Source organism: Spizellomyces punctatus, assembly GCF_000182565.1.
Source record: "Spizellomyces punctatus DAOM BR117 chromosome Unknown supercont1.9, whole genome shotgun sequence".
In the NCBI taxonomy this organism is placed as follows: Eukaryota; Fungi; Chytridiomycota; class Chytridiomycetes; order Spizellomycetales; family Spizellomycetaceae; genus Spizellomyces; species Spizellomyces punctatus.
The window spans coordinates 235,578-259,239 of NW_015971545.1; the positions used below are offsets into that span (position 1 = coordinate 235,578).

Below are 23,662 nucleotides of genomic sequence, written 5' to 3' on the forward strand. Positions count from 1 at the left end.
TCCCGCCATTATAGGGCCCTCCCCGCCTGCTTTTCAAGAGGATTTCCCGCGACATAGCAAGAATATGGCATCGCAGCGCAAGCGGTCAAGCAAGGACAAGATCGCTACGAGGTCACTACCCGTTAGTTTCGAGACGGAGCAACAAGATCGTCCCAGTGACTTCAAATCGCCAATTTTAGCCCAATCTCCTGATGAAGGCGATAATCATGAGAGTTACATTGTCAACCCCCTCTATGAACGGCCTGACATTGAGTTGTCCGCAATGCATGAGCAAGGGTCCCATAGCGGCGCACTTCAAAACATATTTGTTCCCAGGCGGGAAACCACTTCCACACCCAGATCTGCTGGAGTAAGATCGCCGGAAGCACGGCAGCGAGGTAATACTGTCGAATCGCCTACTATGCGATCCCGAACAGCCAGTATGTCATCATTTAGCGCGAAGCTAGTTGGGAGAAGTAAGCCAAAAGTTATGCCAGTTAGCGACGATCAAGATCAACTGTTCAACGATGGGGATAATCATAGTGCTGACAGCAAAAGGGTGAGCCTCTAATGCTGCCTGCCTCATAGAGTTGTCATCCTAACAGTCAAATGAAGGTGTCCCTGACTGCACGGGCATTGAGCGACAGCTCTTTAGGTTTTACTTCCGCATATACGGTCGCCCAAATGCCCGGGAGCTTACAGCCCGTGAAGGGAGGAAAGTTGAACACATCGATCGCATTTGACGGGTCTGCCCCGGTAGAGTGAACCCTGCGATATTGAGATGTCATCGCTATCAGAACTTCTGAAACACGTTCGTTTGAGCTTAGAATATTAGAGCTTTAGATAGCGATCAAGGCAAAGAGTTACAGAGCCTCCGATCTGCTCGTGCTTCAAATAGTACGATCGGCAGCACAACTGGCTTGATGACTGGCCACGGTCGAGTAGGAAGCATCATGAAAATGGCTGGCGTGAAGGAAGTGATAAATGAAAATGGTCAGTTCCAGCTTCGAATCCTGTAATGAAATTGAGCTTTGTAAACAAATACCTTTGCAGAGAATCAAAACATCAAATACTCAAGAGTTGTGACGATGGATTCTTCTGGTGAAACTCCAAACCAACGTCGTGACGACACAGCCAGTCCCAAGCGTAAACAGCGTATTCTTGTGCGCACTGGGAAGCGCTTTCTCATTGGACATATTCGGAAGAGTCTCGAAAGCGACTCATTTAACATCACGTCATCCACTGGAATGAACTCCGCGCAGCCATTGAACAAGATAAAGTGCACAATATCCGGCCATGGCTCGCCGCTACATCTCGCTCCGTCATCTTTCGTCGTCATTCCAACGCAACACTGGTCATCGCGTGATCCTCTTCGTGTTGGCGAGCCCATCATTGCGCGGATCGTCAACGAGGAGTATGCACTAGCCACGGTGCTAGGAGGGTATAAAGAAAAGATTCTGGTTCAATTCGTTAGCGGCGGATGTAATTTGGTAGCTCCGTCGGATATAATCCGTAATCTGGTGTTGGATGCGGAGAAGCTTCCCATCATCAAACTTCAACACAGGGAAGCGAGAAAGATTGCCACAATAGCTGCTTTTCTGAGCGCGGTGGAGATTGCTTTAGCAGTCTTACTATTATTTGTAAAGTTACCAAGTGATTATACCATGAAAGACGATGGATGGTTGAACACAAGTAAGTTTGGAGCATGCTATGATCACCGAAGCGCGCAATGTTTACACATCCCGTTACAGTTCAAACAGCTGTCGCTGTCCTCACAGCTTTAATATGCGTGAAATGTTTATACCTATCTTATTCTGTCACTGTCGATTTCAGCGAAACCACCAAATGGTTCATCACATACAAGATGATCGTTCTCTGCTTCTTCGACGTACTGTCGCTGAGCGCGGCATCGATTCCTCGGGCTTTGTTGACTGGTGGAGGAATGCTTTTAAGAATAGGGCAGCTCACCTGGTTACACATGCATCCTAAGATGGTCTCACATTATCGTCGAATGCGCCGAGAAATTCAGAATAGTTTCCAAGAACTCCGGCACCGCCATTTGGAGATGACGAACTCAAGGGGAGATACGTTATATCGTAAGAACATGGTATCGTGGAAGTTCTTTGGAACACTGTCGATTACCTTTACGATATTCCTTGGAGTGGTATTGGGCTTGGAGCTTTGGAGATTGATCACGAATCAGAACCCAATGCTAAACTTGGAGCAGTTGGGAGTACTCAGACAAACGGTTGCTGGAGAGCAGGAGCGGCAAGGCGTTTCGAAACTGGGAAATCCAACGGGATTGAAAGCGTTTCTAGTGATATTAGACGGAATGCGGGCAGACCATCTTCAATCCAACAAGGATTTCAAAGATTTGCTACAGGACCCAAGTATCAAAAATGATTTGATGGTAGCACCGATGATGGTAATGGTCATGCGTAACTTCAGATTTGAGGAGGCAAATCCTCACGCTCTTGCCGCACACAGGTGCAACTTCCTAGCATGTCGGTTCCAAACTGGCTCACGTTCATTACGGGAAGTCCACCCTGGATGACAGGAGTAATTGGCAATGCGGCCGTTCAACTCTCCTCATTTGACAGTATCTTCTCCCTGGCCTTTACTAGCAACCGTACAACGGGGTACGTGCATTTACTTTGTTTTTGAGTATCAGATACTGACATTCGCGTGTGTAGTTTGACTGGATCTAGCTGGTTTGGTGACCTTGTCGAAAGTTACTTGGACCTGACGAGCATGGGAACAAACGATGCAGGATTTGGATACCAACAGGGTGTCGCTAACTCCCAATTTGCTGATACCCAGCGGGAGAATGCTGTTGAGCAGATAGTCTCCAGAAGACAACAGTATGAATTTTATTTGGCTCATTTTTCGGATATTGATGAAAGGTAATACTATACTTGACGTACGCAGTCAAAGATGCTCTGAATTTTAATCCACATTTGAATAGGGGGCATCTCTCCGGCGTGACAAGAGAATATAATGAACTGGATACCTACAACAAAGCGGTTTCGGATAAGGCACAGATACTGCGAAATGTGTTCACAAATATCGGTAATGATACTGTGGTCATAGTTGTTGCGGACCATGGACACGTAGGTAAGAAACGAAGTCTGCTATGGAAGACGGTACCGTTGCTGACTTATGTTCTATTATTCTTGCATGTAGATTCAGGAGGTACGCCTAGCTCAACTAATTTCTGCATTTTCACTATGCCTACTGACAGCGGTTTTATTAGGCCATGGAGGAACCAATCCGGTGTTAATGAACACATTCATGCTGACGTATATGAAGAGCTCTAACTTGGGTCGTCGAGCACTGGATCCTTTTAATCCATTCAATTCTGTGGACGTAGCGCCGACCATTTGCGCATTGCTAGGTATCATCCCACTTGTAACAAAAGAGTTAGTTCATCCGACCCTCCGCTAAAAACGCTTATTCCCTCCAGGTCTGCCAATGCCAGCAAATAACATAGGGCGCATTCGACATGAAATCTCAACACAGATCATCACCTCGCTTAACCAAGATGAGGCCCTTTATCAATGGGAAGCTCAACAAAGAGGGTTGCGTCAAGTCTTTGACTCCATGCTGGGCACATCCTTTTATACCCAAGCCCTAGGAAACGGCACCTTGGACACATCGAAAGACTTTTCCGAGGCGGTTTCAAATGCCTATCGAAAAAATGTGGTCCCAAATGTGTTGTTGCTGACCTTGTACGCTATTTTGATGTTCATCGCCTTGTGTGCATTCGTCACCAGAACGACGGGCGTCGACTCGCCTGCCCGTCTTTTGATCAAGGCTTTATATCAGACAAAATTTGGGAAAGGGCGACGTGCGGCAACTGATGTGAAGAGAACCAATTCTCAGGACGGACGGGCTTTCAAGATTGCGGTGCTGTTAGTCGCTGCTTATCATTGCATTACCTTTGTGGTCTACATTGTTGGCTGGAGAATGAAGGGAAAGTATGATTGGGATTCAACGACCATTCATCATCCAAACCGTAAGTATATTGCCGTCAGTTTTCCGTTGAGAACTATTTCAAACTATTTCCATATCTCTTTCCTTCAGAGATGGTCATTATGGCGCTGCTTACCTTTATTCCTGGAGCCATCCTCGAATATATTATCGCTCGCACGATCACGTATCGTTGTCAGTTTCCTCATGACTCCCTTCCGCATACCTACAAGGCTGCACCGCCGGAAGAACCTGACCTTGAGCAAGCAGCAGCGATTGCAAGTGGCACAACTGGCGATATTCACGGCTCTATATTTTCTCTCCGGTCGGCGATTTATCTCCGCTTTAATTGGGCCTGGGTGCGAGCTCTGCCACAGCAAATGTTCGAAAGTATCAGCCGAGTTGCATACTTCCAATTAGCCCCACGTATTCCACGGCAAGGTAATGCGGAACTTGTGACGAAAATCCACATTTACTCATTTTTGCTGGAGGTACTCTTCTTGCTTTCCTGTTTTGTCCTCACTGGTTGGTATGGAGGTATCATAAAGTTCGTTCGAGGAGTTGCCTACATAGATGTGATGGAATGGCAGCTTCGATTCAGGAGTTTATGTCTCATGTTCATGGGTTTACCTTCCCTTATTGGAAAAGTTATCCTATGCTGCAGCGCGCTGAGAAAGTTGACATGGTTCGGAGTATGTGATCTGGCAGAGGACGAGGAAGAAATGGAAGTAGAAAAATTGTAATACACTTTTGTGGTTAAAAGATTACCTGCAAAATAGAATTATGCAAATAATGCAACATCGTATCCAAAGTCCTAAGGCGTGATTGAGGTACCGTGGTAGAGTTTGAATTTTGTGGGCGGTGTTGACTCTTGCCTGCCCTTTCTGTGACCGCGTACGGACCAACACCGCCCACAGAATTCAAAGGGTCCGCCCGGTATCAACCGCAACGCGAACTGATTTCGTTTTCAAGCAGCGATTCTGCTCAGAAGTTCGACGGCGGAATGGCAGAATGGTACTGAGACTCTATCTGTACTGACAGCTTGTCGGTAGGTGTGTCTGTAAGTTTCAGTATATTGGCGCGTCGTCGTATTAATGCATCTACAAGTGCGTCGAAGAACCAAACTGAGCTATCATCAATAAATTTTCCGATCAGAAGAGCGAATGGTTGTACACATGGGGTCGGAAAGGGCATCGGCTGTGCCAAACTCTGCATGTTTCTTGAGTTACCGGCATTCAGAGAGCAATAACGCACCGCGATATGGGTTTGATCAGCAGCCGCTCCATCTCGCTTATGGCAGCACATGAGGTTTGGCATTTGCTTGTCTCTCTTGATTTGCGGGAACATCAATCGTATCAAATCGCTCGCTGGGATCATATATTTCTGCTCATTGTCAGAAATGTTCCATTTCTTGTGTTCAGGAGGTTTTCGGAGGAAAGAGTCTACAAGAGCACTTATTGTTCTTATGTCTGCAGCGGGACAAATGTGTTTTACAACGTCGTCCACTTACATGCACCTGCAAATGCCTAGTGATCTGCCGCAAAGGCGGTCATGAACCTAGATATAAAGTGACGTTGTCTTGCGGAAAAAAAAAGGGCAATCATATCCAACACATTATTCGCAACGTCTTGCAGTTTGAAATAAATGCTTTATTGCCAGAGCCATAGTAAGACATCATTTCATTTAAATTCTAATGTTTGTCTGATCGGCCTCCGTTTTTGGGTATCTTTTATGCGCCGTGGTATATTGATCACGCTCACGTAATCTAAGCGAGTTACTGCGCGTTAGCCATTCCGATGCAAAGGTATTTTAACTTTTCGCAGCATATAATATCATACCTGCTCTGCTCCTCTGCTCACACATTGTGGTCTTCGCTCATAGTATCCCGCTTTGAAGCGATAATGGTAGGTCCTTTGTCATCCGTGGTCTTGGTCCTTGCTATTGTTGAATCTGTCGGCTTTTTCGAGTTGGATGTCGTCGTCGTCGTCGTGCTGGGAGAAAGCTTTTCAATGCACTCTTGGAAACGAGTCGAGTCCGTGAGAATAATCATCAAAATGAAGGATGGACAGAGAATTGGATAGTTCCAATTTTTCAAGTACGGAATGATGTTCCCGAGCGAAACATAAATGAGTGCAATGTTCACTATGTAGGCTGCGGACCTCAGCAGCCCTTTCGCGTAGAGCACAAGTTTAATCTTGTTTGTGTCTCCGGATTTTAGAGTGGCTGCTTTGACTTGAATTATCTTGTACTGAATCATCAAGAATAGGATTGATTCGACGAGGCTGTAGTAAATCAGAACGACGATCTCCATCCTCGAAGAGATCTCAGATCGCAACGTTCCGTAGTTTGCTTTGATATTCATTCCCCTTTGCAATGAAAAAAGTGTAAGTGCTTGTCCTCTCACCATTTATATGACAAATATGAAACGGACAGCGCATCATCAAGGATAGTATATCCGATCAACGCAGATTAACACCTACCAGTAGTACGAAGCTGCCCCGTGAATGAAGCCTTGTGTCAAGGCCACACAAGTCGCCGCTTTCGCAGTATGAGGAAACCTTGGAGCCAGAATTAAGGTCGCACGATAGGCGCTGTGAAATACGAGCGACGTAAAGGCACCAACGTAGGTGACCTTTCAATCAACTTTTAGAATCAGTTAACCTCGTAACGCGTACTCGGTACTCACCTGGGTGACTATCATGAGGTTCGCAAACTTTTCGAAGTTCCCAACGATGAGGCTCTCCCACGCTTTGCTCACGGTTATCGTCGCGATGAACATCAAGCAGGCGTAGCTAATGATGGAACCAAGCAGGAACTTGTTCCTCACTTTCTCAATCTGGTCAATAAAGGTGATACACACTACCACTATGGCAATCGTGCCCCCTTTCGATATGTTGGCAATGTGTTCAAAGTTGTCCATTGCAATGAAAGTTTAAACAAAGAGAGGGAGTAGGTATAACGGAAGTGAATTCACGATGTTCAGTCCTAGGGAGACGGTCAGAAGCGAGGCTTTTATGCACGCTCACTCAGTCCCCAAACACTGAAGACGAGGCCTGGGACGCACGCTGAGCATAAACAAAAGCAAGCAGAAACAATACGCGGCGTTGCATCCTGCCATTCCCAGCCACAAAACAACTCCGAAAGGTATGGGGGAGGGCAGGATCAGCAATAGTTGCTGGGCGTATTTGAGTAATTGAACCAATACATGTCTGCATTCGCCAACACTTGACTTGGCTGGATCCGCACGCGAATGATATGCACGCTCCATCACCAGGGGAGTTCAGGGGGATTACGACGTTGCAAAGGCGTGCAGTCAGCAAGAAGCTAGAGGAATTCATTCATGCTGCAAACCACCGAACAGTGTGGTTTCAGCAGCCGCGTCCCCAGCGTCAGAATGTCCCTCTTACGACTGTCACCGTTGAGCTGGTTGGTGAGCCAGGGCCAATTCACACCAGAAAAGATTGACTCCCGTTGGAACCGCTCATAATATCCAACTTGAGCCATGGCTGAATCCAAAGTTAGAATCTCGATTATAATGTGCCAAGGGATTAACATCATTCAGAGGAATCCAAGGGTCGAGGTAAACAGTCAAACAAACCAGAAGGCGCAGGCGCTGAATGAACCAAAAGTGGGTGACAAAGTCCGACGATCCGATAATTGTACGCGTGGTCTGTTTTGTTTACGATATGGCACGATAAGAATTCCAGGAACGTAGGTAACTGTCGTGCGCTGGGGGACGGAGTCGAGTTTCTCCGGCTGACCACAATTAGTGGCTTAGTCACGCGCACGCCACTGGTTAACTTAAAGAATGTCAATGGGGGACAAGCATTTAAGACAATGGAGATTATCGTCAACTCTGCATTATTATTTTGTTAATTATCAATACGCATAACTCACATGACGATAAGCGCCAAGCTAATCGTGATTGAGGATGCAAAGTGACATCCTAAGTATGATTGCCAAAATAACTTTGTCCAAGAATAATCAGCATTGTACGTGCATGGAGGGCTATCGGACTCAAGGTCATTAAAATAACTCTACTAAATAAAGGAACGAGCTCTAGCTTGGCTGTCTCAAATTATTGTGATTAATACAAACACAGAATGCAAGGCCCATAACGTTAGCCAGGAGCAATGGGAGGAGCATGGGACCTGGGCGGGAAGGGATATATTAGCTAAAAGAAGAATCAGTTAGTAATGCAATATCGAGACAAAGTGGGGTAGACAATTGACCAAGGCCCAAAGCCAGCGTGAAAATGGGGTCGCCGCCTGTCCAGAAATTCCGTATCGTTTCTGACTCTCATTCCCATTGGAAAACTATCCCCGCCCAAGCTGGATGTCATCCGGGTTTAGAGCTGGACATTGCACTCTACAAATCAGATCCGCACAACATCTGTCCTATATTATACATATTCCCTTACTGAAGGATATAAATGATTCCCTCATACGTTCGTCATCAGCATGATATATTATCCCTGATTTTCGCTATTGTTTGACATGCTGCAACTATCAACTAAAATGGGTTGCAAGGGATGAAACTGCATTCGGAGGGTATTATTCGCTTATCTACCTATTATGCTATCGTCGTCACAGTATACTGGAGTGACTTTAAGCCAACATGGGATGCTGGAAGCTGGAAGCCCGCAGCAAGCTGTTTGTTAGATGCACGCTGTGGTCGATGATTCATCACGTGACACTACCAATGCAATTGCATGAAGTCTCGAAGCCAGATGCATGAGGGATCTAGCCCGCAACGTTGTATCAAGCGAAAATGAACGGTGAAGCAGATAATCCGGAAGAGCTATCTCACCTTCTCTCGTCGCTCTCTACCAATCACCCCGAAACATTTGACGCAACTGCCTCCAACCACCTGGATGAGCTGCTCTCGTCGTCGGCTTCCGTCAGGTTCTTGAAAGGGATCGCTGCCCGTGACTGTCAGCGTGAAGGGCTCAAAGAAGTTACGTCCGAGGCAGATGAGATTCTGGAAGCTGACTATATTTACGAAGGTAAGGAGTGTAGCAAGATTGGTCATCCCTAGATTGAGGAGCTCAAGCGTGAATTCTGCAAAATCCTGATGTTGTAGCAAAACGGCTGTCCAGTATCCTTGATACTTTGAGAGTTAGTAGACAGCACCTGTCGAAGGGCGGCGAAGCAAATTTGGATGCCTTGACAAATCTAGCCATGATATTAGGACTTGGCGAAACAAATGCTGTCAGGTATACCAGTGCTACCCAAGTTGGTTGGTTTGGAACTTCCTAACGCGAAACAGCTTCCAGTGTGCCATGACAGATCTCCTCATAGAAGAGCAGGAGGCTGAAGAAAACCATGTACGTCAAGCAAAGCTACTTGAGTCGCTGGAACGGCGAATGCACGACGTCGATGAATATTCTGGACGAGTGGCTAGGTGAGTGCAAAGAATGTTGTTATTATACTTGGCATATATTTTCTGAGAGAACCGATCGTTCTTAGTATATTTTCAGAACTCCAAGAGGGGGAAGAAGTGGATAACCAGCGGCTGCTGGAATACAATCGAAATACAGACGTTCTGCGGCAAAAGGGTCACGAATATAACAATAGGCTGGCCGAGCTAGAGGTGAGGGCGCCGTTCCATAAGTCTATGTGGGCCCTTGACTGCGTATTCTCGAGGCTCTGTTCTGATAACCCTGCATAGGCTCTTATACCCCCAGATATCGATCTTTATCGTCATGACACCATCTTGGCCCTGCAGTCTGAGGTTGACGCGATGGCCAATGAACTGGAAAAGAAGGACATCACTCTGCGAAGCTTCTGCGATTTGCCTCCAGACATGGCGCTAGCTCGACTAAAGCTTACCGAGCGAAGACAGGAGCTGGTACGCACCTTCTTCAGTAGAATTGTTCTGTTGAAATTACTGATTCGCTTTGCATTTAGGCACGCCTTATAGAGAATAAACAGGCAGTGCTCAGCTCTATTGCACATGGTATTTCATGAGCTACGAATGCTGGTATCTGATCGGTTAGGCGCTATTTGCACAATAGGGGCTCAAATTCCAGGCATTCCATGATGGCATTCCAAGTGGAAGACTTGCGCCAATCCTATCGGAACATGTACTGTATATACTATTTATATTATTTAGGATATCGATATCCACCAGTGCCTTTCAGGATAATTAATATCAAAGTTTGCTTTAATTAATAATTTACAGAATACATCAGTTAGCGCCATGTTTTATAGAACACTGTCCTCAAGTCACCGATGTGTTCATTTCCTCAGCATATTTACCACACGACCCATATTTTTATATCCAATATACATTTGAAGTATCTACAAGAAATGCAGTGTGGTTAGACCACAACTGCAACACGACTCTTCTTCGGAGCATTCGTACTGGAAGGTAAAGAGGTACGTTTCCGAATCGAAGCGGCAGCGGTACCGTCCTCCAGACGGTTCTTCATGTCAATATCGATGGTTGTCAGATAATTGAGAGTAGGAAGCGCATTGCCCAAAGGTGGAAGCTTGTGGAGCGAATTCATGATGGGCGGAAGCGTAGAGTCATTCGAAGTCGAGTTACTGTTGGCTGCTCGAACCGTACATTGGGAGACCTCGAAAGGGGAATGAATGCAAGATCCAGTATCAATATCAGGGGAAGGTAACGGAGAAGGTAAAAGATTGGTGATGGCGCTGGTGATATTTTTCCTGTCCATATTGTCAACAGTACCCTGTCGCTCGGTGCGCTGTGTTGCCATTGGACATCTTCTGGCTGTTGTTGGTCCAGTTTTCTCAGAGAAGGACCAATACCCCCCTTTATACTCGTTCTCGTTGAGACGGAAGAAGCAAGTGTTCACAGACAGAGCGTGTCGAACCGCGTTCCTCCAGTTATGTCCTTTCTTGCCCGATCTCACCCGATAATAAGGATGTGTACGAGCGATTTCGGCGTAGATGTCGGAGACACTATCAAATCTGAACTATAAGGCACTGAATGATGAAGCATTTACAGTATGCTGTTCAACTCACAGTAACTTGGTCTTGCCAGACGATTTGAATGCACCAATGATCAGGTTTGCCCAAGACAAGTTTGGCCGCATGTGTACACGATCCATGTCCATGGGCTCCATTGATGGATCGGGAGTCCTAGTTATAGGGCAAGGCACCTTTGGTGTTTTACTGAGCACGGATGAGCCGGCCGACCCATTCATGCAAACCCCTGATATAGCCAAGCCAAGATAGGAAGGGCATCCGGCAACTGCTCCCGCGATGCGAGGGCAATAGATATCACTTGACCGAGAGGGAAGAGCTAATCCCGCATGTCGCCCAGTGACAATTGGTGAAGGTACATTTGGTCGAAGGAAGCAGAATCGCGCGTTGTCCAGCCGAAAGGTAGAGAACGTTTCCAAGACCGCCGGATGACTGTTCTGACTAAATGTATTGATCCCGACCGTCACGGTCCCCTGTCCACATACACGAAGTTCAAAACGCTGGGCAAACGGGTTCCATTCAATGACAATATAAGGACGTTGCTGGGAAGCAGTGCCAAGATTAATAGTAAACCTGGGGCCATATCCAATTCTACAGAGACGATTAGTAAGATCAATGCTATACAGCACGGAAACACTGGATTGTAGAATGCTAACAGCGTCGATATTCTTACCTTACAGGTGCCGTATAATCCCCTATTACAGTGATCTCCCCTTCGAAATTTCCATGGGTAATGCAACGATTTGGAGACCGGGGGGGTGTGTCATTTGTAGGAGGCTGATGCTTCTTGACAGTATTTTCTTTGTCCTCCAAGAAGGCCGCTTCCAGTAAAAGAGTAAATCCATCCTTTGTGGTAGGTTTACTGGCAACAGGAGATGAACAAGCCGTGGAAAGTTCGGAAGAAGGCAGGGAACCGCTGGCAACAGAATACATGTCGAATGATGGAAGACGACTGCGTACACAAGTAGCGGGTAATGCAAAGGGGAATGTTGGCGATGGAGCTGCAGAGGGCTCGTCTGCTGAAAGATATTAGGAACCCGTGGAGGTTAATGTGTGAAGTGTCCTCTTCAAAAAGGCCAACGTGCTGCGAGAAGACGAGGAATACCTGTTATTTCAACTAAATCCATAATGTTCGCCATCTCAAGTGGTCCCAGTGGTCGATGGTAATTTCAGATGGGACACAATATAGTACAAAGCATATACAGAAAGGTGGTAACCTAGCGGACGACGGAAGCGGAGTCGTTGCTCGGCCCCTTTTATGTCCTTCAGTGTTCAATACTTGGGCACATCAGATTGCTGCAAGTGGCTTGAACATCCGGTCCCGCCAAGACAAAAAAAAAAGTGACAAAGGCAGCAAAAAGCTTCTATGGGGAAGGCGCAGTAGGCAACCCCCACAGCGTCATTGCCGATACAAATGATGTGGGACACCCAAGGCATTATTATACTCAGTCGCATGTAGATAAGCAAACCTTCTAAAAGTGTGCGCGGATGTCTAGTGGGGCGAACGCAAACAAAAGCCCTGCCCACGCGGAGTTCTTTTTGCGCGCTACGGACATGTGCCAATGAGAGGTTGGAAGTTGGAATGCGGCATGAAGGGGATTTTGGTGAAAGACGCAAATCATTCTGTAAATGATTCTTAAACTCCGCTATCGATAACTGCGCTCGTGGGTTGTATCAATCCCGGAAAAGATATAACCGGCCCAACACATTCCTGTAAACTTGGGAACGTGACGGGAAGGTTCACGGCGAAAAAGTGGCTCCTGAATTTAAAAACCCGCCGCTGCGCGGCGGATGCACGAGCGGCTAGTTGGATCTTCAACGGAAGTGATGAGATTTCCCGCCTGGATTGACCAACGCTAATCCGGACAGACTACTGCGCACCACCGCGCTTGAAATACACATTCAATACGGAATCAAAAAAATTCACTAGTCGACGAGGCTTCCGCCATACAGCCACTGAGGTGTTTTGCAGCATTTGTTGAGCTTGATTGTTAGAGGGCTCACAGACGACGGTTAAATTAGAGCATACTCAATCGCCACGCAAGACCAGTTATATGTACACTTTATTCTACCGGACTTCAATACTCAAGATGTGTATATCTTCAAAGGGCTTATCCGTCTTGTCTGTCCTGGCAGCTTCAATACGCTGGATGACATCCATTCCACCGGTAGCTCGTCCGAAAATAGTGTGCTTATTGTCCAACCATGGCTATATACAGGATCAAACCATGAGCATTATTCACCGCACCGCGGCATGAGAATCAGTATGAGACTGCGCACTCACCGTTGGCACTGTAGTAATGAAGAATTGACTGCCATTGGTGTTGGGTCCAACATTCGCCATACTTAAGGTGTATGGCCGATCATGCTTGACCGCACGGTTGAACTCATCCTCGAAATCGTTACCCCATAAGCTTTCGCCTCCGGTACCATCACCAAAAGGATCCCCAGTTTGAATCATAAATCCTTTGATCACTCGATGGAAGATCACATTATCATAATAGCCCTTCTTCGCCAGGCCCACAAAGTTCTCGACCGCCTTGGGGGCATACTCGGGAAACAATCTAACGTGAATGTCGCCATAAGATGTATGAATTATGGCAGAGCTTCCAAGTGTGCGCGAAAGATTGGACTGTGCTGCCGCAACGGTCTGCTCTTCGCGAGAAGGCTTTTCGTTAAATATATCGCGTCCTGTGCTGCTGCCACCTGATTCCTCAGAATCGGCATCACGTTTCGAAAAACAGTAGAACCGGTTCCGCTTATATGCCGTGCAAAAAAGCGTCGGATCCAGAGCTTCGGTCTCTTTGTACACCGGATTGTCCGACGCCGCCATTGCAAGTGTAATCAGTCCCTTCTTTCGAGGAGCTCCTTGATATAATGCCACATTCAGGAATCTCTGTGTCTCGGCTTTGCCGATAAGCCGCACCACCTTGTTGGTTCGAATATTCACTACTTTAATCCCAAGAAGTGTGGGATATATCACGAAGTTGCCCGACTCGTCAAAAACTGCATTTGCTGTCGCACTCTGTCCACCTTTCACCTTTTCTATCTCTCGTTCAATGGCCAAGCGTCGTCCGAACTCCATGTCGTCTAACGAGTATATGGCGGTTCCAGCCTGCTGCATCTCGGACACTACAGTCAAGCTTTCATCATACTTGCGGATCAGCTTGCCACTACGGAAATTGAAAACTCTAATTTGTCGATCACTGAATCCAAATGTGACAAATTTAGAAAAATCTGGCGAAAAGGTCAGGGAAGAGGGTGCTTTCTTCGCCTGAAAGGGTTTGTTTCAGTATATCGTATCTTCCCAGAATCAAACAATAAGTGCCCACCTTTTTGAATTCATAAAGATCAGTGTCGCTTTTGAATTCCCAGTCAACCACAGGCGGGCTAGGTAAAGTATACCCGCTATCCACATCGGGATGCCAATACTCGACCATTCCTCCGCTATCCACACTGACAATCACATCCGCTACCGGGTTATAACGCATGATATGAACTGGATCGACATGCAAATTGTTGATTGTGAAGAGTGAATCGGGGCCACCTCTACCATCATATAGATGTATGGCTGACGACTCTCGATCGGAGCTATGGATGATTTGGGTTGCTAACATGAGCATGGACGTCGTGAGGGATGTAAAAAGCAGATACAGTGGAAGAGTAGTAGTCACGTACCAGGCCAGTAGCGCTTGCGCCTGGCCCTTCCGATACGCCCAACACACGGCATTCGGAAGGTAGCTCAACTTCATCATGTTGATCATATCTATATAATTTAGCTAATGAGAGACGGATACATGCTGGAAGAAGGCATCGCCTGTCCGCACCAAAATTTACGACGTCAAATATTTTCAAGGCCTTATCCGCTCCCGCAGTTGCGAGAAGAGTACCATCATCGCTCACATTAATAGCAACAACTGCACCCAAATGTGATCGGAAATGCTTCACAAATTCAATCCCCTTTTCCGTTTTCTTCCAAAACTTCACGTGCCCGTCGACCGATGTTGTAATTAAAAAGTCCGTTCTGTCGAATGCAACTGTGGGTCAAAAGAGACAGGGTCGACAGCAATCCAATATGATTAATGTATACCTTGTTACGGCGACAAAGTTGACTACGTCCCTGTGCATAAGACTTCTCTCATACATATCAGCCGAGGGGAGATTGTCGAGGTACAATCGCTCGTGCATGAGAACTACGGTGGATTATTGACGAGCACCAGGCAAAAGCCGCTGCTAGCTCATTCTCACCTCTTGTCTTTTTTTTCTTCGTCGTGCTAATATCTGGAGCCTCGGGCATCGGCCCCACATCGTCGTCACTGTCATCGTCTGCGGGTATCGCTTGAGGGGCAACACCTTCACTGCGCTCCTGAGAATCGATTCGCAATCTTTTAGGATCCCCATCTACATCTTCCTCCTCCTGGTCTCGTCGTCTTCTCAACCCTGCAACATCCGCCATTTTTACGAATTCGGAATGTTGAATGTTGCAGAGATGGGCCGAAACGGTGAACAGCAGTTGTTCAATTGCCGTTTCCATGACATTTAACTATGAGTCAATCTAGTCAGGTGATCCAAACGTTACACAAGATATGTACTTGGCTTAATTATTGTTAAACATCCAGCATACTGTACGTTCGGGGCTTGTTTATTTAAAAAAGAATGTAAAAGGATATATTCTCTTATGCTGACTTCGTCCTATTTGCCCTTCATTCCCGCTTCCTATCTTTTCACCATCATTCGGTTGATCAACGACTCATTCTAACGAGTTTTCTTATCCATTTCAGCAGCCTGTGCTATACCTCCCAAGTTAATAAAGCTTTGCATTTGCGGGCATTCCGACAGTATATCGCTCGGGACCCAGAATATGACGGCAACCATTTGTCGAATCTGTGCCTGCACCGCACGGATGATCATCCAGAAGAAGTATGTATAGAACAGCACATAGTACACGATCGTCACAGAAAACAGGATGTTGACGACTTGCATGTAATGATTACTGACCGCTTTAGCGACTGTCAATAAGAGTTCATCGACAGCTTTAAGACCGTCGGCAATATCGACTTCAATGTTTTCCATAAGGAGAAGGTCGGGATTGTCACGGGAGTAATCTCCCGTAGCTACGAAGTGCCTTGCCTGGAACCCATTTAGCATACAACGTAAGTACCTGCCCTCGGCACCACAGCCCAAGTAGTCGGGTGACCTACCCGATCAAACAAGGTAGTAAGTATGTTATTGGCACCGGAATATATGAAATCCTGGGTGAAGCCAATGGTAGCATTGTAGGCTATGTCCTGACAGCCGGAATCCCTCAGGCACATTCCACCGATCCTAAGTAGAGTTGATCAGGATGAGGCAAGGAAAGTAGCAAACGGCAGCAGACATATTCAGATACCTTGTTAGACCATCCACTTCAGGAATGGTGTTCAAGGATGGCGTCTTCCCTGCTCCGTTCAAGACATCATGGTGCAGGCGCTGGATATGAGGAAGGTTGAGCCTTGAGGTCACGCTCAATTGCCTATGCTGCTTTTATACCTCTAGCATGTCAATTCTGATCTCGGTCAGGAGCTGTACTTGGTACGGAGCCCAGGTGTGGCTATCTGCAGCAGCTAGTTCATGAGCCAAATAGTTGATGGTCTGAACGGAGAAGAAGGTCAGAGGAGAGAAATCTTCAAGTACTGTCCAGGAGAGCTATACCTGTGATTCGTATCTCCTGCTATTTGACGCTAAGATCATAAAGGCCGTCTGCGGGAACAAAGGCGGATTCAGCTTGCTTGCAATGCCCACAGCACCTGACATATGCCACACTCACGTTATCCGTATGTGAACCTGAAAGCATCGGTGGAATGAATAGCGAGACCGCCAGACATGCCAATACAGACACTGCCGCAATATATGACCAGGTGTACTTCACAATCAACCACTTCGATACGCTTGTCTCTATATCGCGTGTAATACCGACTTGCTTCCGATCCTGGGTGTCCTCCAACTCCAGAAGTTCTTCAATCTCCTCTTCAAGGTTATCAACGATTTTGTGACGAGACGACTTTGGAATGTTTTTTAGCACATCAATGACGACCTTATGTTTCGCGGCAGCTTGTCGAAGAGTTACGTAGAAAATTCCTGCCGCAAGTAACAAGACCACAATTACGATAATAAGAAGGGCTACGACAATTTGGCTCCGGTTTGTGGATCCGTCCAGGTAATCGTTGAGAGCTTTTGTGGCAAACCAATCAAAGGAGTCACACATCTTAAAAGAAACGATTGATTACGCGGTCGTATTTTAACCTATGAGCTCATTTTCGGGTCACCTTCAAAGTATTATCAAACCACATCCGAATTTCAACATCTTGCTCCATTCTGGCATAGTCCAAAAAGTCCTCCCATTTATGCCTGAGGATCGCCTCTGCGCTAGATGTCGTCAATAATATGAGCTCGTATGGGTTGAGGTGCATTACAGTTCCAGGTGAACCCCACTCGCTCTTCGAATATCTGACGATGACTGCATTTTCGACTTCAAACGCCGCAGTCTGGTAAAAGGTGGGAATAATCAGGGTGTGTGCCCGCTGCACTTCCGCAACCAACTTGTGAGTCGACTCGTTCCATTTGGCATGATCGCCTAATTTTCCCGCAACCCACAACCCACGAATCTACATGATTTATTTAGGACACGCATAGCCCCCGTTCAAAAGTACAACCTAGAACTCTTACCGCAAGGGCTGCTGTAGTGCAAGAGCGTCGAGCTTTGGTGTTCTCCTGCAGTAAGCTTAGATTAACTCACAGGAATCAATACATAATCAGTATAGGGGAAGTCACAATACCCGAAGTGTTGACAGAAACGTGGTGGGGGCATTAAACATGCCGCTCGATTCATGGTAATTGCCAATCAACAATCCCAGTAACAGCAAAAACCAAACCCTACCGTACAAGGTACATTTACGGACCGCTACAATACAGCAAATTCGGTTAAAGAAACACTTAGTGGAAAACTGATTGGTATTCCCGTACAAGATATCATGTTCTCCCTCATACGAGTCCTTATCGCCTTTTGTCTACGGCTGTCCCTGTTGGAGTTGTTGGACGACGTCTGGGATTTGGCTCGATGAAGGCTCACTTTAAGAACAGGAGGATTCTCGTTCGCAATCTTACTCCCGACAGACATGGTTGACTGGACGGGCAATTCGGGCGATGGTGGGCGATTAATGTCAGAGCTAGTCTCTGCAAACTCCACAAAAACTCCTTGCGGGGGTCTTTCCAACTCCTTATCGTCTGATTTGAAAACGTCACTTCCACTTGGTACGTCTTCAATTGTTGGCAAGGTCCGTTTTCTCACGGTTTCCACCATTTTCGTCCCAGGTACCTGCATGCTTAGGCCATCCTCAGCATTGGAGCTCTCTCGTTGACTCTGCTGGTCGCCTGGTCCCTGACGCTTGCCATCCTCAATGGGTAATGGACCCGAACTCGCTGCAGAAAGCTCTCCCTGCATTATGGAGTTGCTCTTAAACCGACTCAAGTTTTGAACAGACTGTCGTCCAGAGCCGACCGTTCTAACACGCATGGCTCTCTCGTGCGCTTCCTGCTGTTCACGATACTCAATATCTTCCGCTTGCGTTAGCAGTTGCACACCGAGCTCCTGGCTAGTTAAGTGGAAAATGCAATTAGCCAGTCCATTTCATACGGCGACAAGGCATTGCCTCCTGAGAGCAATTCTTACTTATTCTTCACAGTCAAGAGATATTTTGCATACTCAAAACCAGAAGAGTTTAAGTATGTTGGATGCGCTTGACATATTAGAGGAAACTACTCACGAGCCGCAATATTTGTTTTGAGTTCGGAAACCGCTCCAATAATTTTTCGTAGTAAATTGTTGCAGACGATTGAGTGTTATACATGACATCGAGATAGGCTGGGAAGGTCTTTACATTCAGCTGCGAGCAGAGTAACATTAGCAAATTTGGATAAAATGCGACGTCTTGCTTGTTACGCTTACCTGCTCTCTAGCCAATGAAGACCAGAATAATTTCATCGCGGTCAGTGAACGCAGGTGCGACTCAATAGCCTGTCGTTCCATGGACTGATATTCAACTGGATTATAATATGCCTTCAGCTTCCGGCTATCACGCAAATTTAGATCTCAAAAAGAACTGTACCGTAACTCGCTACATTGAATGAGCTAGTCGCAAGGTCCTCCGCACGAGACTCTGGAAATGTCTTAGCAACCACGAACAGGCGTCATTATGCAGATCCTAGTATATATACCTTGCTCGTGTTCTCTCTCCTCCATATATATCCTGAACCGGACATCAAAAGAAGGGGAATTAGCCTTCGCCGCTGTATGGACATTTAGAAGGATTGTTCAATCTTTCCGGCATGTGCACAGACAAGTAACCTCAAAGTCACCTTCGACATAGTACTGGGCAGTGTTTGGATCATCACCAAAGGTCCAGAGATAATATGCGTAATTGAGTGCTAAACCTGGATGCTTTGGGTATTGCTGAAGCAGGGCATAGACGGCAATATTATAAGTGCGTCGCATAATATGAAGTAAGGGCAGTCTGAAAATACCTCAATCGCTTCCATGAACACTATTGTCATTATCTCCAGAGATGCCGCGTCACGGACGCTTTCCCGGAGGAACCTGCAGCCAATGTCAGCCTCTAACCAAGATTTGAACACAACAGGCGGTCGAAGGCTCTTGCGGGCTGTTACGCTCTTGTAATCCTGGATGGCGGCCAACGCTTTCGGAGTTTTAGGACTGCTGTCTACACTTTCTCTCGCCTCATGACAAGTCTTTCCCTTGTTCTCTGTTTCAACTGCGGTGGCCACGATCGACATACTCATGCCAGGCGTGAACATAGATTTCTTCCTCTTTAAGTTTGATGGTGCTAACGTCGCAGCAGGTGACAGACATCCTCGTTCGGTGTCGGCACTCTCTATTTCCAATTTTAATTTGATGTTGTACATTATCCGGCGGACGATAAGCTCGCGCACGGCTTTGGTTAGCCAAAATCCAATTACAAGGCCGGTAGGTATGGAAAGAATGAGAAAGATGATCGGTAGCGGAGAAGAGCTACCCTCAGGCGTTGTGGTTTTATAGGTGACCATGCTGACAATCGCGGACAGAAGAGTTGCAGTGAATATCCCAACTCGAACGCTGTTCATGTAGCCATTGAAATACGGCTGGTATCGGGTGTATGTGTAAATCAGGATCGGGTGAATGACGAACAGAGAAATAAGTTGATTATCGATACATGAGCTGCGTTGCACAATGACGAGAACGAGCTAGACAGTGGCCAACAGGTTAGAGCAAAAGCGCTTCTTCACCCGCTCGCAAGGCTGATTACCTTGCAGATGAGGTAAACAAGATCGCACATGCCATGCGCCTTGGCTCCAGGGTTCCTTTAAAGCTCCAATAGTTGGCCAGTACGAAGATCATTTGAATTCACCGCTACAAGCTCACCTGCTACCTGGCTCACACTCCACGAACACGTAGTTGATCAAAGCACCGAAAGGCACGATCAGAATTATTCCAAGACAAGCCGAGACAAACATGGGCAAATGCTCCGCAGAAAAGCAAGCGACCTCGGTCATGTCGCCTACGATGAGATTGCCTGTCGCAGGATCACTCCGGCAGTAAACAGTTACGACGAAGATTTCTACGATGGGCTGGAAAAGGACTGTTGAGATCAATGTTGACGAATAGCGGAGAAGAACGAGCGGCCAGATCCACTGTGATGGTTGCATGATGGTGAACGTCCTAGTATTACGGTTCCCAACGCAAAACAGCCATGAAATACCTTGAATGACCCTCTATGGACAATCATTGCACAGCGTTATTGAAGGCAACATTTTGCAGGTTGGTCCAAATATACCAGAGTTACCTACTTTTTGAACTGTGCGGCAACAACACCAACCATGAGAAACGTCATCATCACTCCAGCAAATAAAATCCAAAGGACCACTCTCAGATATAGATAGTTGTGGGTAGCCCATCGGAAGGGGTCGAAGACGTAATCCAGCCATCTTGGAGCGTACTTGATGAGCGTTCTTGAATCCCATGGGACAACTAAGAATTGCATGTCCTGCGAGGCAAAGCATTAGAAAGGAGTGGGTCCCATACAGTACGAATTAACGCATTCTTACTTCTACAAGCTGATGAATAACTCCGATGGCCGGTGAGAACTCAGCACCTTTGGTCATGGCGTAGAGAAGCTGGAAAATGGCCTATGGAAGTGGGAAGATCTCAGTCTCGCAGGTGTTCCCATTCCGGAAAATCTTTGGCGGTTCTTTTAGCAAGTTGGCTTGAAGCTATACCTTCTCAAGAGTTGACTGCCTGTTCGGGTCCATTTTTCCTGCCCCTGCGCCTTGCATTTCTGGATTCTCTGACTAGTAAGGCTGTCCGATGAACTCGTGCGTTTGTCCTTTAAGAAGAGATACCCGCAGATCCGACGAAAGGAAAATGTCACCACAAGGAACAGGATACACAGCTTTTGGTAAATACCGGAGGATCTCCGCTGCTGCGTTGATTGCAAAAGACATCATATATATTTTTACGCTGGGCTCGTTGGTAAAAATATGTATCCCAAGTGTCTTGCTGAATGTAGAGCCATTCTACCGCGGAATCACCGCGAACAATATAAAATTACATGGCTGTTGATCCTCTTCTTGGGGGCATTTTTAAACCCCCATGGTGGGAGCACAAACCTGTTCCAAACCAAAGCAGGGTTGGTATTGTTACGAAAACGTGTTGAGGCATTGTGTCTGTTCTCCACCAGCAGTTAGCACGCTACATGCATCTATTCTCCTTCAAAGTCAAGCGTATAAGACATAGTGTACATGCCTTCCAAAAGAACGATCAATTCTTCTTCAATGCCCCCAGTCGCTTGACTGACTCTCCTTTTGCTGGTTGCCCAATGATGGGTTTGGGAAACTTTATCATCATGCTAACTGACAGAGCAACAGACACCTATTGGCCCGGCCACCATTGCCCACAATAGGTATTTTGTGTGTAAATGATGGCTATAGGCTGAGTTCAAATGTAGAAAATATGTACCGACATTAATTTATAGCAAACGTTTCGGCTTCAGGGTCGTATCCCCTTCAGGGTGATTGGGCGCGACAACAAATCCTTGCGTAATATAAATAACTACCACATGTCACGGTAAGCCTGACACGGCATTCTTCTATGTCGTTGTATGAAATAGTCAGTTCCCATAAGCGGTTGAAATGTCCTGTCTATGCAACAGGGAACGTTACTGCAACAACAACGTTTTGCGCCGCAAGGTAAGATCTATGGTAACTCATTCCTCTTTTTTTTATCAATATAGGTCTGATAAGGCGGACGGATAGGTGCTTGAACTGGCTCCAACGTGCTGTACTCTGCACCATCTCCCTTCTGAAGGATATCCAGTTCCAATTAGCGACAGCCGCTTCACAGGTTCTTATGGCTTCCTTTAACGTACCGGTAAGGGATAAGTCTGATCAGAATCAAACCCACTCAAATCTCCACATGCCACAAAAGGTACAATAACGCGGTTAACACCTGTGAGCTCGTTCTTCTCATCGTATGTCAGATCCAGCAAGGGATTTAGCATCGTCGGAATATATCCCTCGGGTGGAGTATAATCTTGGCATACGATAAATGCCTCTGTGGTACATGGAAACCAGTTGGCATGCGGTGATGAGCGCGTATGTGGGTCACAACAGAAGGTGGTAAAGGTTACCTATACTAGAATTTCGCGAACTTCGTGGCTTCGAGCACGTCACCACCGGAAAGAAAACTTTCATTTGAGCATAGAGGAGGGATATGTCTTTGCCTCTGAAAATCTTCGCTACAAAAGTTCCACCTGGTCGTAGAACATGTGTTGTGATGTTGAGTGCCTGGCATTTAAAATGGCTCAGCTACATATCCAAAAACTACTCTGAGTTCTTTAGTTACCGCTAGTAAGAGCTGGGCTTGAATGTACTCATCCATGTCGTGCAGACCGGTCACTAAAAAAGGATGTAAGATACAGTTTCTCGACAGGATTTTGTAGCAGAGAGCCAGATAGTCGGTACACACCATCCGGCGCACCGTCGCAAACTACTAAATCCGCAAGCTGTCCCTCAAAGTAGGATACGATCTGCTCTGCAGTCGATCGCTTAGTGATATCTCCTTGTAGCTGAATCACTCCTGGAAGAGGCGCCTGATGCCCGTCAATTTGTAGGCTTGTACAATCAGCGCAGGACAGAGTCAAACCCTACCATGGCCTGCAAATCCACTGCCACAATTTTTGGTCGAGTGGCTGGATCATCAGACTTGAGATTCTACAAAGATCCGCTTGATCTCAATTAAACCATGCAGAACTACATGGAACAGAAAAGAGACTGCAACTCAAATTTGGGCTAACCTTACTCAGGACTTGACTCCAGCTGCCGGGAGCAGCGCAGAGATCAACACATCGATTTACTCCCTGAAAAATATTAAACTCCTCATCTAAAATATAACCAACCTCCTCAGTTCGTCACATACCGTGATAAAAAGTGTGGCATGCTAAAGACATACCAATTTGCAGCAGCTTGAACGCACTTCGTGCCCGCCAGCCTTGTTCTTTAGCCAATCGGTAATAGATATCTCGCTAGACGGTTCGGTTAACAAGACAAATATCAGACATGCTCCGGGTTGTTCGGTCTAACCTTATCTTTCGAAGACTTGCCCATCCTTTTTGGCAATTTGATTTCCAGCGGAATTTCAAGTCAACCTTCAACAGCAGTGCTGGTTATTCTCG

At 46.5% G+C, this 23,662-nt stretch overlaps 7 protein-coding genes across 7 annotated transcripts; 2 read left to right on the forward strand and 5 right to left on the reverse strand.

Moving 5' to 3' along the window:
* Nucleotides 1-38: 38 nt before the first annotated feature.
* On the forward strand, nt 39-4,746 carry SPPG_05457 (uncharacterized protein). The gene is made up of 13 exons (XM_016753670.1): nt 39-419; nt 477-538; nt 595-735; nt 807-972; nt 1,033-1,671; nt 1,731-2,404; nt 2,467-2,618; nt 2,673-2,882; nt 2,945-3,093; nt 3,163-3,171; nt 3,233-3,373; nt 3,443-3,994; nt 4,063-4,746. The coding sequence occupies exons 1-13, from the start codon at nt 65-67 to the stop codon at nt 4,689-4,691; spliced, it is 3,879 nt and encodes a 1,292-aa protein (XP_016607242.1). The 5' UTR covers nt 39-64; the 3' UTR covers nt 4,692-4,746.
* Nucleotides 4,747-5,803: 1,057 nt separating this feature from the next.
* SPPG_05458 (uncharacterized protein) lies at nt 5,804-6,868 on the reverse strand (the record flags this gene model as incomplete). The annotated part of the gene is made up of 3 exons (XM_016753671.1): nt 5,804-6,314; nt 6,429-6,580; nt 6,635-6,868. The coding sequence occupies 3 exons, from the start codon at nt 6,866-6,868 to the stop codon at nt 5,804-5,806; spliced, it is 897 nt and encodes a 298-aa protein (XP_016607243.1).
* Nucleotides 6,869-8,718: 1,850 nt separating this feature from the next.
* On the forward strand, nt 8,719-10,150 carry SPPG_05459 (uncharacterized protein; the record flags this gene model as incomplete). The annotated part of the gene is made up of 6 exons (XM_016753672.1): nt 8,719-8,953; nt 9,031-9,163; nt 9,217-9,351; nt 9,417-9,540; nt 9,619-9,798; nt 9,858-10,150. The coding sequence occupies 6 exons, from the start codon at nt 8,719-8,721 to the stop codon at nt 9,915-9,917; spliced, it is 867 nt and encodes a 288-aa protein (XP_016607244.1). The 3' UTR covers nt 9,918-10,150.
* Nucleotides 10,037-12,235, reverse strand: SPPG_05460 (uncharacterized protein). Its single transcript, XM_016753673.1, has 4 exons — nt 12,007-12,235; nt 11,575-11,920; nt 10,941-11,492; nt 10,037-10,877 (listed from the first exon to the last, which is right to left on the reverse strand). The coding sequence occupies exons 1-4, from the start codon at nt 12,038-12,040 to the stop codon at nt 10,271-10,273; spliced, it is 1,539 nt and encodes a 512-aa protein (XP_016607245.1). The 5' UTR covers nt 12,041-12,235; the 3' UTR covers nt 10,037-10,270.
* Nucleotides 12,236-12,842: 607 nt separating this feature from the next.
* On the reverse strand, nt 12,843-15,388 carry SPPG_05461 (uncharacterized protein). The gene is made up of 7 exons (XM_016753674.1): nt 15,150-15,388; nt 14,992-15,094; nt 14,729-14,925; nt 14,580-14,667; nt 14,234-14,492; nt 13,186-14,175; nt 12,843-13,110 (listed from the first exon to the last, which is right to left on the reverse strand). The coding sequence occupies exons 1-7, from the start codon at nt 15,355-15,357 to the stop codon at nt 12,970-12,972; spliced, it is 1,986 nt and encodes a 661-aa protein (XP_016607246.1). The 5' UTR covers nt 15,358-15,388; the 3' UTR covers nt 12,843-12,969.
* Nucleotides 15,389-15,533: 145 nt separating this feature from the next.
* SPPG_09279 (uncharacterized protein) lies at nt 15,534-21,414 on the reverse strand. Its single transcript, XM_016757437.1, has 23 exons — nt 21,210-21,414; nt 21,039-21,119; nt 20,781-20,977; nt 20,693-20,705; nt 20,356-20,624; nt 20,240-20,294; nt 19,461-20,177; nt 19,296-19,389; nt 19,155-19,226; nt 19,046-19,096; nt 18,886-18,980; nt 18,704-18,823; nt 18,610-18,641; nt 17,904-18,532; nt 17,717-17,841; nt 17,607-17,651; nt 17,207-17,545; nt 16,708-17,145; nt 16,593-16,640; nt 16,431-16,532; nt 16,291-16,370; nt 16,103-16,226; nt 15,534-16,031 (listed from the first exon to the last, which is right to left on the reverse strand). The coding sequence occupies exons 1-23, from the start codon at nt 21,264-21,266 to the stop codon at nt 15,657-15,659; spliced, it is 4,158 nt and encodes a 1,385-aa protein (XP_016607247.1). The 5' UTR covers nt 21,267-21,414; the 3' UTR covers nt 15,534-15,656.
* Nucleotides 21,415-21,618: 204 nt separating this feature from the next.
* Nucleotides 21,619-23,614, reverse strand: SPPG_05464 (23S rRNA (uridine(2552)-2'-O-)-methyltransferase). Its single transcript, XM_016753675.1, has 9 exons — nt 23,571-23,614; nt 23,440-23,512; nt 23,285-23,370; nt 23,139-23,201; nt 22,957-23,080; nt 22,834-22,886; nt 22,619-22,775; nt 22,358-22,542; nt 21,619-22,290 (listed from the first exon to the last, which is right to left on the reverse strand). Exons 1-9 carry the CDS (start codon nt 23,592-23,594, stop codon nt 22,186-22,188), a joined length of 870 nt encoding a protein of 289 aa, XP_016607248.1. The 5' UTR covers nt 23,595-23,614; the 3' UTR covers nt 21,619-22,185.
* Between the last annotated feature and the right edge of the window lie 48 nt (nt 23,615-23,662).

What these genes read in the sequence shown, in the direction of transcription:
- SPPG_05457 (XM_016753670.1), top strand. Translation starts at nt 65, where the DNA reads ATGGCATCGCAGCGCAAGCGGTCAAGCAAGGACAAGATCGCTACGAGG. An exon ending in GGAAGTGATAAATGAAAATG is followed by an intron (nt 973 to 1,032) that starts GTCAGTTCCAGC and finishes ATACCTTTGCAG; the next exon opens with AGAATCAAAACATCAAATAC. An exon ending in TGATGGTAGCACCGATGATG is followed by an intron (nt 2,405 to 2,466) that starts GTAATGGTCATG and finishes TGCCGCACACAG; the next exon opens with GTGCAACTTCCTAGCATGTC.
- SPPG_05460 (XM_016753673.1), bottom strand. Translation starts at nt 12,040, where the DNA reads ATGGCGAACATTATGGATTTAGTTGAAATAACAG. An exon ending in GGATTTAGTTGAAATAACAG is followed by an intron (nt 11,921 to 12,006) that starts GTATTCCTCGTC and finishes AATATCTTTCAG; the next exon opens with CAGACGAGCCCTCTGCAGCT. An exon ending in GATTATACGGCACCTGTAAG is followed by an intron (nt 11,493 to 11,574) that starts GTAAGAATATCG and finishes TCGTCTCTGTAG; the next exon opens with AATTGGATATGGCCCCAGGT.
- SPPG_05461 (XM_016753674.1), bottom strand. Translation starts at nt 15,357, where the DNA reads ATGGCGGATGTTGCAGGGTTGAGAAGACGACGAGACCAGGAGGAGGAA. An exon ending in GCGCAAGCGCTACTGGCCTG is followed by an intron (nt 14,493 to 14,579) that starts GTACGTGACTAC and finishes AATCATCCATAG; the next exon opens with CTCCGATCGAGAGTCGTCAG. An exon ending in TCATTACTACAGTGCCAACG is followed by an intron (nt 13,111 to 13,185) that starts GTGAGTGCGCAG and finishes TCCTGTATATAG; the next exon opens with CCATGGTTGGACAATAAGCA.
- SPPG_09279 (XM_016757437.1), bottom strand. Translation starts at nt 21,266, where the DNA reads ATGCAAGGCGCAGGGGCAGGAAAAATGGACCCGAACAGGCAGTCAACT. An exon ending in TTGTTTACCTCATCTGCAAG is followed by an intron (nt 20,178 to 20,239) that starts GTAATCAGCCTT and finishes GCCACTGTCTAG; the next exon opens with CTCGTTCTCGTCATTGTGCA. An exon ending in CAAAACAAATATTGCGGCTC is followed by an intron (nt 18,642 to 18,703) that starts GTGAGTAGTTTC and finishes TCTGGTTTTGAG; the next exon opens with TATGCAAAATATCTCTTGAC.
- SPPG_05464 (XM_016753675.1), bottom strand. Translation starts at nt 23,594, where the DNA reads ATGGGCAAGTCTTCGAAAGATAAG. An exon ending in GCAAGTCTTCGAAAGATAAG is followed by an intron (nt 23,513 to 23,570) that starts GTTAGACCGAAC and finishes CGAACCGTCTAG; the next exon opens with CGAGATATCTATTACCGATT. An exon ending in ATCAGACTTATCCCTTACCG is followed by an intron (nt 22,291 to 22,357) that starts GTACGTTAAAGG and finishes GATATCCTTCAG; the next exon opens with AAGGGAGATGGTGCAGAGTA.